General features: G+C 43.9%; 1 protein-coding gene across 6 annotated transcripts in view; it reads left to right on the forward strand.

The window, feature by feature from the left end:
- Positions 1 to 15,691, forward strand: part of RBM33 (RNA binding motif protein 33) — a 118,659-nt gene that overhangs the window by 64,657 nt on the left and 38,311 nt on the right. For all 6 annotated transcript variants that reach the window (XM_068549755.1, XM_068549756.1, XM_068549758.1 and 3 more), the window contains 2 exons: positions 13,418 to 13,550; positions 13,951 to 14,288. In XM_068549755.1, coding sequence (XP_068405856.1) covers positions 13,418 to 13,550; positions 13,951 to 14,288 — 471 coding nt within the window. The remainder of the gene's footprint in view (positions 1 to 13,417; positions 13,551 to 13,950; positions 14,289 to 15,691) is intronic.

Genomic DNA, 15,691 nt, shown 5'->3' on the forward strand with positions numbered 1-15,691 from the left:
TTAGTGATTACCTTATTAGGTAGACCCAGTAAATGAAATTGCCATTTGTGTTTACTGTGTAGTTGGAGCACCTCACAGGTGGGTCTGACTGCACTGTGTTTCCGTGTAACGCGGATGCATGGTATCAGGTGGTGGTGATTGACACTTCCTGGATGTATTTTGTATGGCATTTCATGCAAGTCATGTTTGATGAGACTGCTGCATCAAATTACATGCTCTCTGATGATAGCCCTTGCAGATGTGAGTCCAGACCTTATTCCGTCTAGGAAAAAGAAGTCTTTCTTTTGAACCCTTTTACTGTCTTTACAACTTGCCTGCAATGCCTTGTAATTATTAGCACTTAAGATGGGTAAGGAATGATGGGCATTTTCTCTTATCAGATCTCTGAGTAGTAGCAGGTGAATGTGGGAGGAGGTCCTTCCCCCTGTCAAACGTTGTCAGGCTTGCAGCAAGAGAATGCGTTTTAAAATGCAGGTGACATAATACCCAACATCCTCCATTTGCTAGTGGGTTTCTGATTAATCATGATTACCATACATTATCATACCATCAGATTTAATCATATCAGTGCATTCCCATCTGCAGCAGTAACAGGAGCAGCTAAGCACTGTGGTAACAGCTATTAAATGTGGTGGTTATAAAATTCAGTGCCCTGTTGACTTGACTTGCTGTCCTGTCAGCAAGTGTGTGTGCGTTGGGTGGAGAGAGGGTGGTGGGCATCCACAGCAGTAACTCGAAGGCCAGGGAATACTCACTGAGATCATAAAGTCCAGCCATTAAGTCACAGTGTAAAAACTGCATTGTAAAAGTGTGATGCACTATTTTGTTTCATTTTCGGCTAAGTGAAACTGTTACATTGAATTGAATACCTTTCATAAATCCTCCCAGATACATAGTGCCATTCATTGTATAGTAGACTTGAACTTTGAGTATGACTTGCCCATCTGTAATTTAATAACTCAGCCAATGAAATGTTGACAATAACACAAAGTTTCAAAGTCTTAGAACTCCTTCCATGCCAAGAAAATCTCTGTCCTGTTTTTACTGATTTGTCCTGCAAAGCACGCCAATTTTTTTTTTTAATGTTTATTTTTCCAGGAGTCCTTGAAGATCCGTAGTTCTGTTTAAACTTTGAAAGTGGCCCTATTTTAAAGTACCTGAAAGCACTTCTTCCAAAAGATGTGAATTTTTTTAAACTTTAAAAATTTTGTCCTTTTGATGTACACTCTGATTTTTAACAAATACATACAGTTGTGTAATCACTACAATTAAGATAGAGAACAGTTCCGTCTCCCCGAAAGACTTCCTTGTGCTGCCCCTTTGTAGGCAGCCCCTCTCCCCACCCCAGCCCCAGGCAACCAGTGATCTGCTTTCTGCTCCTCCAATTGTGGCGCATAAATGGAACCACATGGCATGCTTCATTTCGAGCCTGGCCTCTTGCTCCCAGCACAGTGTAGTTGAGGCTCGATCATCCCGTTTGTCGTCCCTGCCAGTGGTTTGTCCTTTCTTATTGACCAGCATTATTCCATTGTGCACATGTAGCCCAGTTTGTCTGCCCAGTCACCATTTGGACATTGGAATTTTTTCTGGTCATAGTTGTCAGTGAATAGTTGGGAGTGGGGATTGTGGGTCATACGGTAGGTATATTCAGATGAGAATTTTGAGTCAGACTGTGTGCTTTCAGTCAATAAAGCTGATACCGCTGCTTTGCTTTCTTAGTCCTTTATTGAATGAGGAAATACCATCTTCCTAGAGCATATACTATTGATGACCAGTGGGAAATGAAGAACATTATTGAGTGATTACAATATTCCAGATTTTGCTCAAAGCTTGTGTTCAACAACCTCATGAAGGTACCATTTTCTCCACTTTACAGATAGGGAAACTTTGAGTCTTGGAAAGATGAAATCGCTCAAGTTCACATAACTGGGTGCAGGAGGTAGGGTTTGAAGCAAGGCGACCTGAGTCTCTTAATCATGCTGAACCTTCTCCCTTTCTCTCTAAATATTAAAATGCACCTCAGTAAACCGGGTAAAAATAATTGGATCTGGTAAGATGAATCATAACTGTGTAAGATTGTGACCGTCAGGAGTGCTGAAGTGGAGAAGTTTACCGCGGTAGGGCCTGACATTGGGTGAGCTTGTTTACGGAGGAGAGTGGAGGGGTGAGGTATAGGAATAAAACGTTTTTCGTTTTATGAAAAAATGTAAATAGTCTTCAGTAGGTTCATCGGAAACAGTATTTTGTACTAAAGTAACAGTGTTATGACTTGCAGTGCCTGCTCTAGCTTCACCGCTTGAACCAGTAACCTTAAATACCCTAGCGTATTTAAGTTCATGTGGTGTCCTCCTCCTCCCCCCACCACCTCCAGTGTGAAACCTCGCGCTTGCTGCTGGGTATATGGTGCTTCAGAATGTTAAGAATGCATCTGCAAATACACGAGTATCTTCTAGGAAAATGAATGTAGGTATTTAAACAGGGCATAACCTGAAAGAAAAAAATCTCTGGAAAATACTGAAATAAGAGGATTAACATTGTGACAATGGGCTATAATTCTAATTACGTCGTGGGTCACTAGTGGTCTTGATTCTTTGCACTTAACCCATCATTTAATCAGAATTAACTGAGAGGCATTCTCAAGTGTCTATTGGTTTCTTATATAGTTCTTTGCATTTTAAGTGAGATTAATAAATGAAAACACGTTGTAGCAGAGGCTGTAATTTATTGAAAGATTCATGAAGTTTCAATGACATTGTTAAGGTATTCAATTAGTCTTATTAAAATATACCAACTGACCCTTTCAGGGAAGCTGATAAGTCACATAATAGCTGTTAGAGCCTCTTTATTCTTTGCATTATACGATTAACTTTGTGCTAAGCAATTTATGCAAAGTTTTTCATCTTTCTTTTTTTGTAACTGAAGTTATCAGTTCTTCCTGAATAGGATTAACATAGATAACATCACATAATTAACAAGAGATGCAAAAAAGAAAGTACAATTTGTATAAGAATTATATGTGGGAGAATGATAATTTCTTACCTCGGACTTTTAAAGGGATATAAAGAAAAGCAAAACAGAGCAGTTATTTGAAAGGATTATGGTAGCTTTTTCTTTCAAAAGGCAGAATTACGGTAGTCCTAAAAGTTCTGTTAAGTGAGGTATTTACAGCTCACTAACAGTCTTAAAATAATTCTTCATTTTCTAGAGAGAGTTGGTCATTTATTATCCTTTCTACTTGTGAAATGGCAGATGCTATTACATGAATGATTGCATCAAGAGAATTTAGGTAGTGAACGCCAGACTCAGGAACGACGGTTTATTCAGCATTACCTGAGGACAGGTTGGCCGCAGCGGAAGCAGTGCGCGAGGGGAGAAAAAGAGCATTTATAAACCACGAGTCTGAAAATGTGGGTTCGTGTCTTGAGTTATTTATTGACAGTGTAACTTTGGATAATTGTTTAACTCTGTAAACCTGAGTTTCTTCATCCCCTAAAGGAAAAGTTATTGGTTCTGCCTGATTCTTGGCACTGTATTTATGAAAGAAACTTGGTTTCTTGGTTTATCAGTCAGGATGTGAATGAGGCTGCAGGTAACGGAAAACTCAGTTAATAGTGACTTAACAAACTGAGTGTCATATTTTTTGCATAAAAAAGAAAGTTCTTCTGGGTGGGTATAGCACTTCTGTGTTGTTATCAGAGATCCGTTTTTTTCCCCTACCCAAGTTTCAGGCTGAAAGAGGAGGGGGGTCAGGCAGCCCCTAGTGAGCCTTCCCGGAGGCCCTGTCCAACTGTGCCAGCTCGCCTTGTCACAGGCTGGGATTGGTGGTCTTCTAGCTGGGCACAGTGTTGTCCTTCTGTTACTAAGGAAGGAGTGAGAATTTATACTAGGTAAGCAATGGGAAGTCTTTTCCATGTGGCTAAAACTTGTGGTCAGAATTTAAGTTGTGTAAATCGAGAAAAAGAAAGTGACATCTGTGTTCAAAACAGAACAGAAAACAATGAGGAAAAATGGTATTGTGAGGTTAATGATACCTACTATTTGTTAAATTTTTATTTCATAAAGCCAATACTGATAACAGTAAGCAGCTTCTAGGACCTTAAAGCTGAAAATTGTTCAGTTTGTTTACATATTCAGACTCTCAAGTTCTGTTATCCATTGAGGCAAATGGAGGCAACTAGGGGCCCGCTTATCTTCCCAGATGGTTTCTCCCTAGCGTCCGGCATGGTCTGACATCGCCAGAGAAGTAGCCGTTGTCACTGTGGTTTATTTCATGTATCAGCCATCACTGTGGTTTATTTCATGTATCAGCCATTGTCTTTCTTTCGGAATAATATCTTGTATTATCTGCCCTCTTCTTTCTAATCCTCTTACGTAGGCATTTGCCCTCTTGGAAATGGGCTTCTTCCTCGTTGGATACGCCTGCATTTATCATTAAAGCTGTCTCTTTGCCAGTGTCGGCCTCCCTCATTTGTACACCTCAGGGTGGCTTTCAGCTTCCTGGGGGCCTGCGGGTCAGCTGCCATGATCTTAACTGGCACCCGCTGCCGTCCACCTGGCTGTCCCAGGTTCCCACACCTTGCTAGTGTCACTTAGTTTCAAGGTTAAGCCCACAAAACCCCTCTTTTTCCATTCTTATTCTATTGAGCCAACTTCCAAAGCCAGAAATTTCCTTGTTTACTCAGCTTGAGTCAGCTATTTCTTTCTAAGCTGTGGATAGCATCTCTGGTCCTCCCTCCTTTATCAGTCTCTCAGGTTGATCAGATAAGAACTGCTAATTTGTATTAGCCATTCAGGCCAGCCATGGAATGTCCATGGCTGTCTGACTTGACTGGATTTAGTATTTACTGGTTTTCTTAACTCTAAAACGCACACACACTCTCACGCAATTACATATACGTATGTGATTGAAAGACACTGAGACAGATAAGGGGATGTGAAAGTAAGTCCCTGCCGTTTGCTGTTCCCAGCAAGCAGTAGATAGCATGGTGGGTACGTGTCCGTGCTCTGGACATAGGTGACCTGTGCTTTCTAACCTTGTGCTTTGTGCAGGTGATTTAAGTGCTCAGAAGATTTCTGTGAGCACAATAGCTCCCTCGTAGGGCTGTTGGCAGGATTGAGGGAGACAGCAGAGGCGCTCTCTGCACAATTGGCAGCAGCAGCAGCAGTGTGGGTTGAGCCTTAGGTGGGCAGCAGCAGGGCCCGGGAGGGGCATTTGGGGTGCCCAGGACTAGGTAAGGGCACAGGGGATGCAGGATAGGAAGGAGGTGGCGCCCCCAGGGTAAGATGGGGTTTCAGGTAAAAGTCCCCAGCCCTGGCCTGATCCCCAGAGGGTAGGGCTCTGGAGCGTAAGTTGTCCATCCTGGGGCAGAGGGCAGAGTGCGTGGCCATGTCAGGCAGTCCTTGGCGAAGGACGGCATTTGCAGCACCTGGGGCATGTGGTGCTGGCCCAGTGAAGGAGACTCGGCGATGGCCCCAGAGCGTCCAGCGTGGGAGTATCAGCCAGAGTGGACTGACTTCACAGCGCCACCGGGATGCCTATTTCTCACTCAGATCACCCTCTGGGCATCTTCCTCTGGCCCTCAGGGGCCTCCCTCTCCACCCTCTGGCAGGTGGGGAAAGAGGGAAGAGTATTCACGGGAGGTTGTCTTTCACTGACCGGGCCTGGAACCAGCCCACCTCACTTCTGCTCACACGCCATCTGCCAGGAACTTGGTCATGAGGCCGTATTGGCTTCATTCATCTTACAGGTGCATGGTTCTTCAGTTGGATCTACAGGCAAGATGGGGACACTGGCCTGGGCTGTGTTCCTGAACAGCAGTGCTGGAAGTGTACCCCACCCACTATCCACCTCAGTTTCATTCTTCTAAAATTAGGGGTGTGGTCATAGGGTGAGGACGAGAGTCTCCAGGTTCATGTCACCTTTCCTCTCTAATTATATTACATCATTACAGGACAAGTTACAGCAAATTCTCTCCTACAGTTAGGTTGGAGAGTCAGGGTCTGTTGGTCTTGGCTGCTCTCTGGTCCTGCTGCCCTGTCTGTGCTCCGAGTCCGCTCGGCGCGTGAGCCTCGGGGCTGGTCGCCGGCGCCTTGGTCAGCACGGTCCGCCCTCCTCTGCTTGCTTCCTGAGGCTTTCAGCCGTTCCCTGACCGTGTGCTTCCCGGGCAGCCGGTTGCTGGGCGTGCTGCGGCATTCTCCATTAGATGTGGGGCCTGGCTCCCCTCGCCTTAGAGTCAGGCAGTTCATCCATCCCTTACGTGTTATGGGCGTCTTTGTGCCAAGCTCTGTGCCGAGCGTGGAAATGCACTGGTGAATGAAACAGTCGTGGTCTCGGCCCTCGTGGCTCTGTGGGTGAAGGGTGGAGAGAGGCGGGGGTGGACTTGAGGGAGATTTAGGAGGTAAAATTACTAGGACTTGGTAATACCTGTTCTGTGAAGGCTTTCCGGTTTGAACTCAGAATGAGAGCACAGGAAGGAGATCTGTGCTGATTTGTCTTTCACCTTACAAGGAAACACGTTAATTGTCAGAAGCTGATATACTTATTAATTGTAATTATATTATAATATAATTATATCAATATAATATACTATAATATAATAGAGGGTCATTTGGAAGTAAGAATAAAGTTCTAGTTAAATATTACTGATGGAGAAAGAATTCCGGGGCTTTGTTCTGTATTGCTAACACTTGAATGCCTGTGTATATGCAGTTAGCACATGGATGATTAGTAAAAGGGAAGAAGGTTTGGGGAAGAGATGAAAATCACAATATTAAAATGCCAGAGGGGGCAAGATTTATGATCCCAATGTTATTTTCAGTTTAATACCAAAAAATGTCTTTAGAAGTTAGGAATGTTCAATATAATCTCCCAGGAAATCTGAAAGTGCTTAGAGACCCAAGAAGTAATGTACTTAGTTCTCAGGCAACTTGAAATTATCAGTCTCTCTTTGAGTTTATTCTTGTAACTCAGTGACTACTTTTTTTTTTTTTTAACTTTTTAAAAAAATTGATTTATTTTTGGCTGCATTGGGTCTTTGTTGCTGTGCACGGACTTTCTCTAGTTGCAGCGAGCGGGAGCTACTCTTCGTTGCGGTGCGCGGGCTTCTTGTTGCGGTGGCTTCTGTTGTTGCGGAGCACGGGTTCTAGGTGTGCAAGCTCAGTAGTTGTGGCTCGTGGGCTCCGTAGTTGTGGCTCACGGGCTCAGTAGTTGTGGCTTGCAGGCTCAGTAGTTGGGGCACACGGGCTTAGTTGCTCCGTGGCATGTGGGATATTCTTGGACCAGGGCTTGAACCCATGTCCCCTGCATTGGCAGGCGAATTCCTAACCACTGTGCCACCAGGGAAGCCCCCTACTTCCTTTTCAGAAAAGGATGAAGGGGCTAAGGGGTGAATACTTTCCCTGATCTCAGCCTGTGGCAAGGTAAAAATCAAAATTTAGCAGACTTTTTACTTACAGTGGAGGGAAGCCAGTCTACTTTTCCACTTACATTTTGCCTTATCTGTAATGAGAAAACCTATCGTTGGGAGGACTTGAAATTAACTGTCTAATGGAAGGAGGAAAAGAAGGTTATAAAGAGCCCTGTTGCAGCAGCCACGTGACCAGTGCCGGTCAGAGCTTCATCAGCAGGGGGTGAGGCTTGTGGCACTAAAATGCACTCATGGGATTTACAAATAACTACAGATTTCAGAAGAAACCGAGTATTTTCCCAGCCTGATGCGAGCCTGCTAAGAAAAGTGGTAAGAAATATCGGGGCTTCACATGTTAAGTAATGAAGAAAGCTGTGTTTATTAGTCAAGACAGAAAAGTCAGGACGCTTTTCCAGGCTGCTTCTAATTGTGAGCAGAATCAGGGAAGTAAGGCAAAGGGAGTCTGTCACTCCCTGGCTTCCGTGAAGCTGAGTGAAGGAGCAGTTCAGGGGTCATTCTTACGGGGCTGAGTTCTGCCTTCCAGGTATTGGCAGTGCCGATGTCAGCACTGTGCAAAACCCCACGTGTCCTGCAGTGACCCACACCGGACGGAAGTGGAAGTGGGCCGAGCTGGGGTGCAGGAGCAGTGCTGGACTGGGGCCTGTGGTTACAGTGGTTCTGAACAACAGAGGTTAAGTTTTGCTTTACCCCTTATGGGAATCGGCGAAACATTTGTAAGTTAGTAAAAGTTCCCACAACGAGTGATGCTGCTTTCTAGCTATTCATACCACACAGTAGTGAAAGGCTAAGTGGAAATAGCCCCAAAGGACTTTCCCTCTTTCCCAGAAAATGCGTTTTACTCTTCCCGCCCTCCTTTCTGACACCGTCTCCCTGTGTCTGTCCTTTTTTGTCAACTCGTTAGCATAGTGGTGACTGATACAGCTAATGAGTTTATGAGTCCTGAAGTATGCTGACTGTAGTTCAGATTGAAAGCTTGTCAACAAATCAGTAGTGTAATACTTTCAACTGCTGTTGTAATTCAGCATACTGTTCCTTTCTTTTTTTTTAATTAATTTATTTATTTTTGGCTGTGATGGGTCTTTGTTTCTGTGCGAGGGCTTTCTCTAGTTGCGGCGAGCGGGGGCCACTCTTCATCGCGGTGCACGGGCCTCTCACTGTCGCGGCCTCTCTTGTTGCGGAGCACAGGCTCCAGACGCGCAGGCTCAGCAGTTGTGGCTCACGGGCCCAGTTGCTCCGCGGCATGTGGGATCTTCCCAGACCAGGGCTCGAACCCGTGTCCCCTGCATTGGCAGGCAGATTCTCAACCACTGCACCACCAGGGAAGCCCTGTTCCTATTTTTTAAGTGAAAAATCTGACCAAATGCAGTTAATAGAATGAGAATTAATATTTTTAACAAATAGACTGCTGCTAAAAATTAGCAACAAACACATGACTCATGCCAGAAAATTCTCTGTAGATGTAGCTGAATGAAAGTGGAGGGGACAGAAAGGAAGCGAGAACGCAGAGAGCACTGTTGGCGGGGGAGGAGGGGAGGGGGACACCTGACGGGGGGTGGGTAGGAAGCATCTTACCTGGTAGGAGGGTGAGAGAGGGCAGGTCAGGAGGCTGAGGGACTAGAAGATGCTCAGAGAAGGGAGAATGTCCTGGGCAGTGGGAGGGCTGGCCAGGAGGAGGGGAGACTGTGAGGGACAGTGCTGGGCCCGCTAAGAGTAAATAGAAGCTCGGCTTCCCTGGTGGCGTGGTGGTTAAGAATCCGCCTGCCAATGCAGGGGACACGGGTTCGAGCCCTGGTCCGGGAAGATCCCACATGCCGTGGAGCAGCTAAGCCCGTGAGCCACAACTGCTGAGCCCGTGCGCCACAACTGCTGAAGCCCGTGAGCCTAGAGCCTGTGCTCTGCAACAGGAGAAGCCACCGCAATGAGAAGCCCGCACAGCGCAACGAAGAGCGTAGCCCCCAGAGAAAGCCTGCGTGCAGCAACGAAGACCCAACACAGCCAAAAATAAATAAATAAATAAAGTTATTATTTTCTTTAAAAAAGAGTAAATAGAAACTTAGAGTGAGTCCGATTCAGCGTACGGAGAGTTTTACCCAGCAGTACTCAGCAGCCGTAGAGAAGCGGGGCTCTGGGGCCCACGTGCACGCAGGGTCTCCTGAAACAGTGTGGCTGCAGGACGGACGGGTCGGTGAGAGAGTGAAGGAGGGACGGGAGAAAATGAAGTTTGTATAATGAGGGCTTACGAGAGGGCTCACGTTTTGGCTGAAACAGAAGTATAGAGTGAACATTTCCTGAAGAAATCTGTAGTATATGGAGGTTTTGTATGGGATGTGATGGTTTCCAGAATTCATGTGCTAGACGATCATTTTCATATCTAAGTCAGGGGAAAGTAGGGTTTTTAAAATCCCCAAATTTAGTCATTTTGACAAGATTTATACCATATGGAATGAAATTTCCCCTACCTCATCTTAACTTGTTTTTCTTGGGTATTGAAATCTGTGATTTAAAAAAAAAAATAGAATGGTGTCACCTTGGACACATTATTTAATGTCCTGAGTTTCAATTTCCTTGGCTGTGAAGTAGGACACATACCCCCGATGTCACTGTGCTGTGGCGTTCATGAGCTCAGGTGGTCAGGGGCTCTGCACAGGGCCTGGCGGGCAGTGCATGAGCCACAGGTGGTGGAAGCTGCTGCCGTCACGCCTGGGTCCTCATTATTTCTTACTGTGAAGCAGGTGCTCACGCTGGCTTCACAGGGTTACTTGTGTGAATTCTGTGCCAGTCGCTGCCGTCGTTATCCGCTGTACTACGGTGGGAGTGTGTCAGGAGCATGGGCTTGCACACACACAGGCTGAGAATCCTTGTGAGTAGAAAGGATTATCTCCCGCTCTGGTTGACGGTGCCCGGACCTGAGCTTTGATTCAGGCTCCGGCCTGGGTTCTTACGCGGGTCCTGAGTCTCTCACCAAGCTCCCCCAGGGCTGTCAGACCAGCCAGAGAAGCAAGAGAATCGACACTGAATCCAGGTGACTACACCAAGTAAGCACCCACCGAGTCCCAGCCCCTGCATTTCACCAAGCCATCATCCCCCAGGTCTCCCTGTCCTGCTTGGAGCCGCCCTGATGCCACCCCGTGCCCAGCTCAGCAGACGGACCTTCAGGTTGCTGGTTGCTCCAGCGCTGGCCCAGGTTCACAACTCGGTCTTTCAGCTTGCTGCCTGATTCTCAGAACACGGACGGGCCTGAGGTCCTTTCCTGGTGCAGCAGTCCCCCTGCCGTGGGGGCACTTCCATACCCAAGGGGCTTTTCTGAGGCTTCGTGGTGCTGTTCGCTCCCTGGCTGGGATCTACCCCACCAAACTACGTGTCCAGACAAACCCTGCCCTAGTGACCTGATGCAGGCTAACATACACCTGCTTGTAAGTGATCACAGCACAGGTATATGAAGAGAGCTGTTGTTTCTTAATACACTTCAAAGGCTGAAAATGTTTTCTGTCTTCAAGTAGGTGTTAATATTTTACTATTTGTAAGCTAAAGCCTCATGAAAAATACGTATATTTCATTTTTTAAAAGATTTTGAATTTCAGTGATTTCTTTTACCTTTTACATCCCATAGCTTGTTTTAGGCTGTGGTGATGTTAATGAATCTTATCTGTCCCTTCTGTATTTATCTGTTCGAAACTCCTTCTTGGTGTTCCCCCCTCCAGAAGAGGGACAGTCAGGTATACATCAAATTAGTTTAAGGAAACAAGCCGTATAGCTGAAACGGGGTTTTACTTAGGTGAGCGTTGCTAACTTATGTAGTCAAATTGCACGGATTGGAGGCAGCGTGACCAGTGAAACCTTGCCACAAGCCAGAGGGCAGACAATTTAAAATTTTATTTTCTGGGCCACTCCAAGAAAAATGGTTTAAACATTAAAAAAAAAAAGGCTGGGGACTTCCCTGGCAGTCCAGTGGTTGAGAATCCACGCTTCCACTGCAGGGGGCACGGGTTTGATCCCTGGTCAGGGAACTAAGATCCCACGTGGCACGGCCAACAACAACAAAAAAATGAGTGGACCTTGATTGCTAATTTGTTATCGTCCAGAAAGTTTTGAAATATGTGTATACACGAGGGAAAAGGCCTGTAAAACTATACACAGGGTACTAATGCTACATTTTATAAAGAAATACTTTATTAATAAATGTTCTGTTTAAGTTACCTGGCAAAATATCCATGCAAATGCACACCACGTATTTCATCGGCTTCACACAAAAATAAGAGTAGTTTTAAAACGAGGAAAGAATGTGGCAGTGGAAGACAAGGCAAGTCCATTGAAACTCCTAGTGCAGATGTAATCAGTACCAACGTAGGATAGCCGATGCTATTAGAAGTGTGTTTTTCTAGCGTATTGTTACCATAGTAAAAAATAGTAGATATTGAAGAATATCCATATCAAAGCATCATGTTAGTAAAGTCTCAAACATTGCGATAAAATATATACATTTATAAAGGGTAAAAAGCTTTATGGTTTAGTATGAGTGTATACAGTATGTATTCTCAGTTATAAATCCAACATTTCTCTGATGATGTTTGCTTCAGTTGTATCTTAATTGATGCCTTTATCTAGAGTGAGAAGTGATGTTCCCTAATGTCAGATGTCAAACACTGGTGAGGTGAGAATACCCTTGATTTCACCTAAACTGATAGACACAGACAGACTACAAGAATTTAAGCTTTGCAACTTTCTGATCCATATGTTTCAGTACCATGTGTTTTTATGAAGATGTAATATTTGTGTGTAAATCTAATTTCGTTAATGTTATATAGCCAGTGGTCAGTATGGGTTTGTGGTGTTTATTGTGTTCATTTTGCATTATTCTTACAACACTATGGATAGAGCAGACCTTTAAAGAGAGAAGGAAGGCAAATGTAGTTTGCAAAAGCATTTTCAGTGTTATAATATGATGTCACATTTAGAAAGAACAGCTAATTCGTAATAAAATGACAGAAAAGTCATTAGAATTTTAAGTTTATGAGAAAAGTGTGGTTTTTGAAAGTTGAGAAATACTTCAAAGAATGAGGTGTTATTAAATGAATATTATTTTGATGATGCAGTATGTATAATCAATGAATTTCTGGATAAAGAAGTGAAAAAAAGTTGTGAGGCTTTCTTAAGTAAATGTGGTGTTTTAAAAGAATCTCCATAAATGCTTGAAAGGCCAACTGAAAAATGAAGTAATTTTTCAAAATTGAGGTATAGTTGATTTACAATATTAGTTTCAGGTGTATAACGTAGTGATTCAAAATTTTTATAGATTATACTCCATTTAAAGTTATTATAAAGTATTGGCTAAAAAGTGAAGTAATTTTAATTTGTCTTTGTAGAGTTCTACTGGTAACCTGCAGTTATTGGAAAATGGTAATCTGCTTTAAGAGTTCAGAATTTCTAGCCAGTGGAATCTGACTGTATTATTTCTTTCGTAGTAATGGTGGTTCCTTAAACATTTCACATTTTCCTGTTCCGTCAGAGATTGCTGATTTTTCTTATGGTACACATTCAGTTTCTTTTTCTTCTGTTGAAATAAAGCAGCTTCATAGCTGTGGCTTATGGTTGTGTGAAAAAGGTAGCAAAGAATAGCATGTTTGAGAAGATGAGTGTCAGGAACACTGAAAGTAGACATTTAGTCTTTTGGATTAATGGGCAAGAGGCTCAGTAATTGCATGGATTTCAGTAAGCTTAAAAATAATACTCTTTTGGTTTTGTAGTGCTGTTAAAACATTGAATTAATTTTTAGATGCTGCATTTTGACGTTTGACTGTTTCATTATGGCAGAATCACCTATTTTGTAATATGAGGTTATATATATATATGTGTGCGTCTATATACGGGGGTGGCGGCTTCAGGAGATAAGTTCCTTGACGTTTGCAGAGGAAAACTTAAAACATGTACACCTTTCTGAAAACTACCGTTTATTTTCCCGCCTTCCACCCTGTTTTCCTGCTGTGCTTTAGGGCCCTCCAGAGTTCCCACAGCACACACCTGGACCTGTTCCCAACAGTTTCAGCCAGCCCCCTCGGCTTCCTCTTCAGGACCAGTGGAGGGCCCCGCCGCCTCCCCAGGAGCGAGACCCTTTCTTCTTAGGAGGTAAAGGATGGCGCAGAGTAACAGAGCAAAGCCGCGTGGGGCGACGTGCCTCAACAAGCTTATGTTTTAAATGGTATTTAGCTCCCAATAGGAGATTTTGTTAAGAGTGTCAGATTTTTGTCCCGTAACCCTTCTGCCTGTCATTTCACATGCTAAAATTGGACATTATTGGTATCTGAAATGTGAAAATCTCATGCGAAGGAGGAAATCATCTATAGAAAATGACTAATGTAGCAATCTAGAAATAAGAGGCAAAATGTAGAATTCTTTTCAGACGTTCACACCCAGCCACCTCTTGTAATTTTCGTCCATAGTAAGACAGTACATAAAACTGATTTCTGTGAAGTGTGTATTCTGTGTGACCAGAGGGCAATAACGTTGCAACGCCCTTCCGTTTCAGGTGAACCAAGGTTCCCGAGCCATCTCTTTCTGGAACAGCGAAGTCCCCCTCCCCCGCCACCCCCTCCCACGCTTCTTAGCAGTGGTCACCCTGTGCCCACTCCCAGTCCCTTACCGTTCACCCAGCCTGGACCAGCGTTTAACCAGCAAGGGCAGCAGCCTGTGTTCCCCAGAGAGAGGCCCGTGAGGCCAGCCCTCCAGCCGCCGGGGCCGGTGGGGATCCTGCACTTCAGCCAGCCAGGGTCCGCAGCAGCGCGGCCGTTCATCCCTCCTCGACAGCCCTTCCTGCCCGGCCCAGGACAGCCCTTCCTGCCCGCCCACACACAGCCTAACCTGCAGGTAGGCATGGGGCTGGCTTTGTGTTTCAGAATTCAAGTCAGAACCTTTCACATTTTTATTCTCGTCTGCCAAGATGTGGAGATTATTTAAAGAACAAGGGTATTAAACTTAAATGTGCTCTTTATTAAAGACAACTTCCTTAACAGTATTGCTTATCTCCTTAATCATAGGAGAAATGGAGAAAGTGATTGTCGTTTTTTGGGAAATGAAAAAATTCAGTAGTAAGATTTTGTAAAGGATATACTATACACTGCTAATGAAATTAGGGCATGTTTTGATAATACCTTTGCTTATCATTGCAAGATTCTTAAAAGGTTAACAGGAAATAAGGTTCTTTGTCAAATTACGTTCCTGCAATATGTAGTGGGGAAGAAAAGCGTTGCTGCTCCCTCATTATTTGAGAGATTGGAGTGCCCTCTGCTGGTGTTTTATGTTTCATCAGCTGCCTTGAGTCTGATACCCCTCTTACCCAGTATGTTTTTTCTTTGTTTTAAGTTTCCTGTTAAGGTATGTAATGATGATGTGCTTGAACCGATTATTTAGAAACACATAGAATATGTACCTAAAGTAAGAACAGGAAAATGGTTATTATGTAAGGTGTTACAGTAGAATAAAATGTTTTTTTCTTTTTATTAAAAAAATCTAATTTGGGAATTTCCTGGCGGTCCAGTGCTTAGGACTCTGTGATTTCACTGCCAAGGGTGCGGGTTCAATCCCTGGTTGGGGAACTAAGATCCCACAAGCTGCTCCGCACAACCAAAATACATATAAATGTGTGTGTGTGTGTATATATATACATATAAATATATATATATATATATAATATAATATAATATATATAATTACTACATCTGCATTGCAGAAATAAGTATAGATAGGAATTTGAAAAGGTAATGAAGTCATCCCACCATCTAGAAACAGTTACCACTAACATTTGGGTGCACATGTCTTTCAGTCTCTTTAGTGCTTGCATCCTCATCATGATGCTTTCTTTTCCCAGTTAACATGTAATTACCGTCTTCTCATGGTGATGAGTTCTCTCACCACAGCATTTGAAAACACTGCACAAGTTGACGTTTTACGGCTGTCAGTGTTTCTGGCGCACGTTTATTGGTTTCCGTCCGTGGGTATTGGAAACAGTGCTGCAGGAAACGTCCTTGAGGCTGTGTTTGCTCGCATCCTTAGTTATTTCTTTAGGATAAATTCCTGGAATTTCAGGATCTAAAGGATTTAGGGCAAATATAAAATGCAGGGTAGTAGCTTTTGGCTTATCACTGCATTTAAGATAGTATCAGCTTCATCAACAAATCTAAAATGAAACTTTAGTGCCACTTGAAGTTTCTTTCTGGTGTTGGGGTTTTTAAGGAAATGGCTGAATTGCAACACGAGCAGTACGTACATGA

Source organism: Eschrichtius robustus, chromosome 8 (genome assembly GCF_028021215.1).
Source record: "Eschrichtius robustus isolate mEscRob2 chromosome 8, mEscRob2.pri, whole genome shotgun sequence".
Classification (NCBI taxonomy): Eukaryota; Metazoa; Chordata; class Mammalia; order Artiodactyla; family Eschrichtiidae; genus Eschrichtius; species Eschrichtius robustus.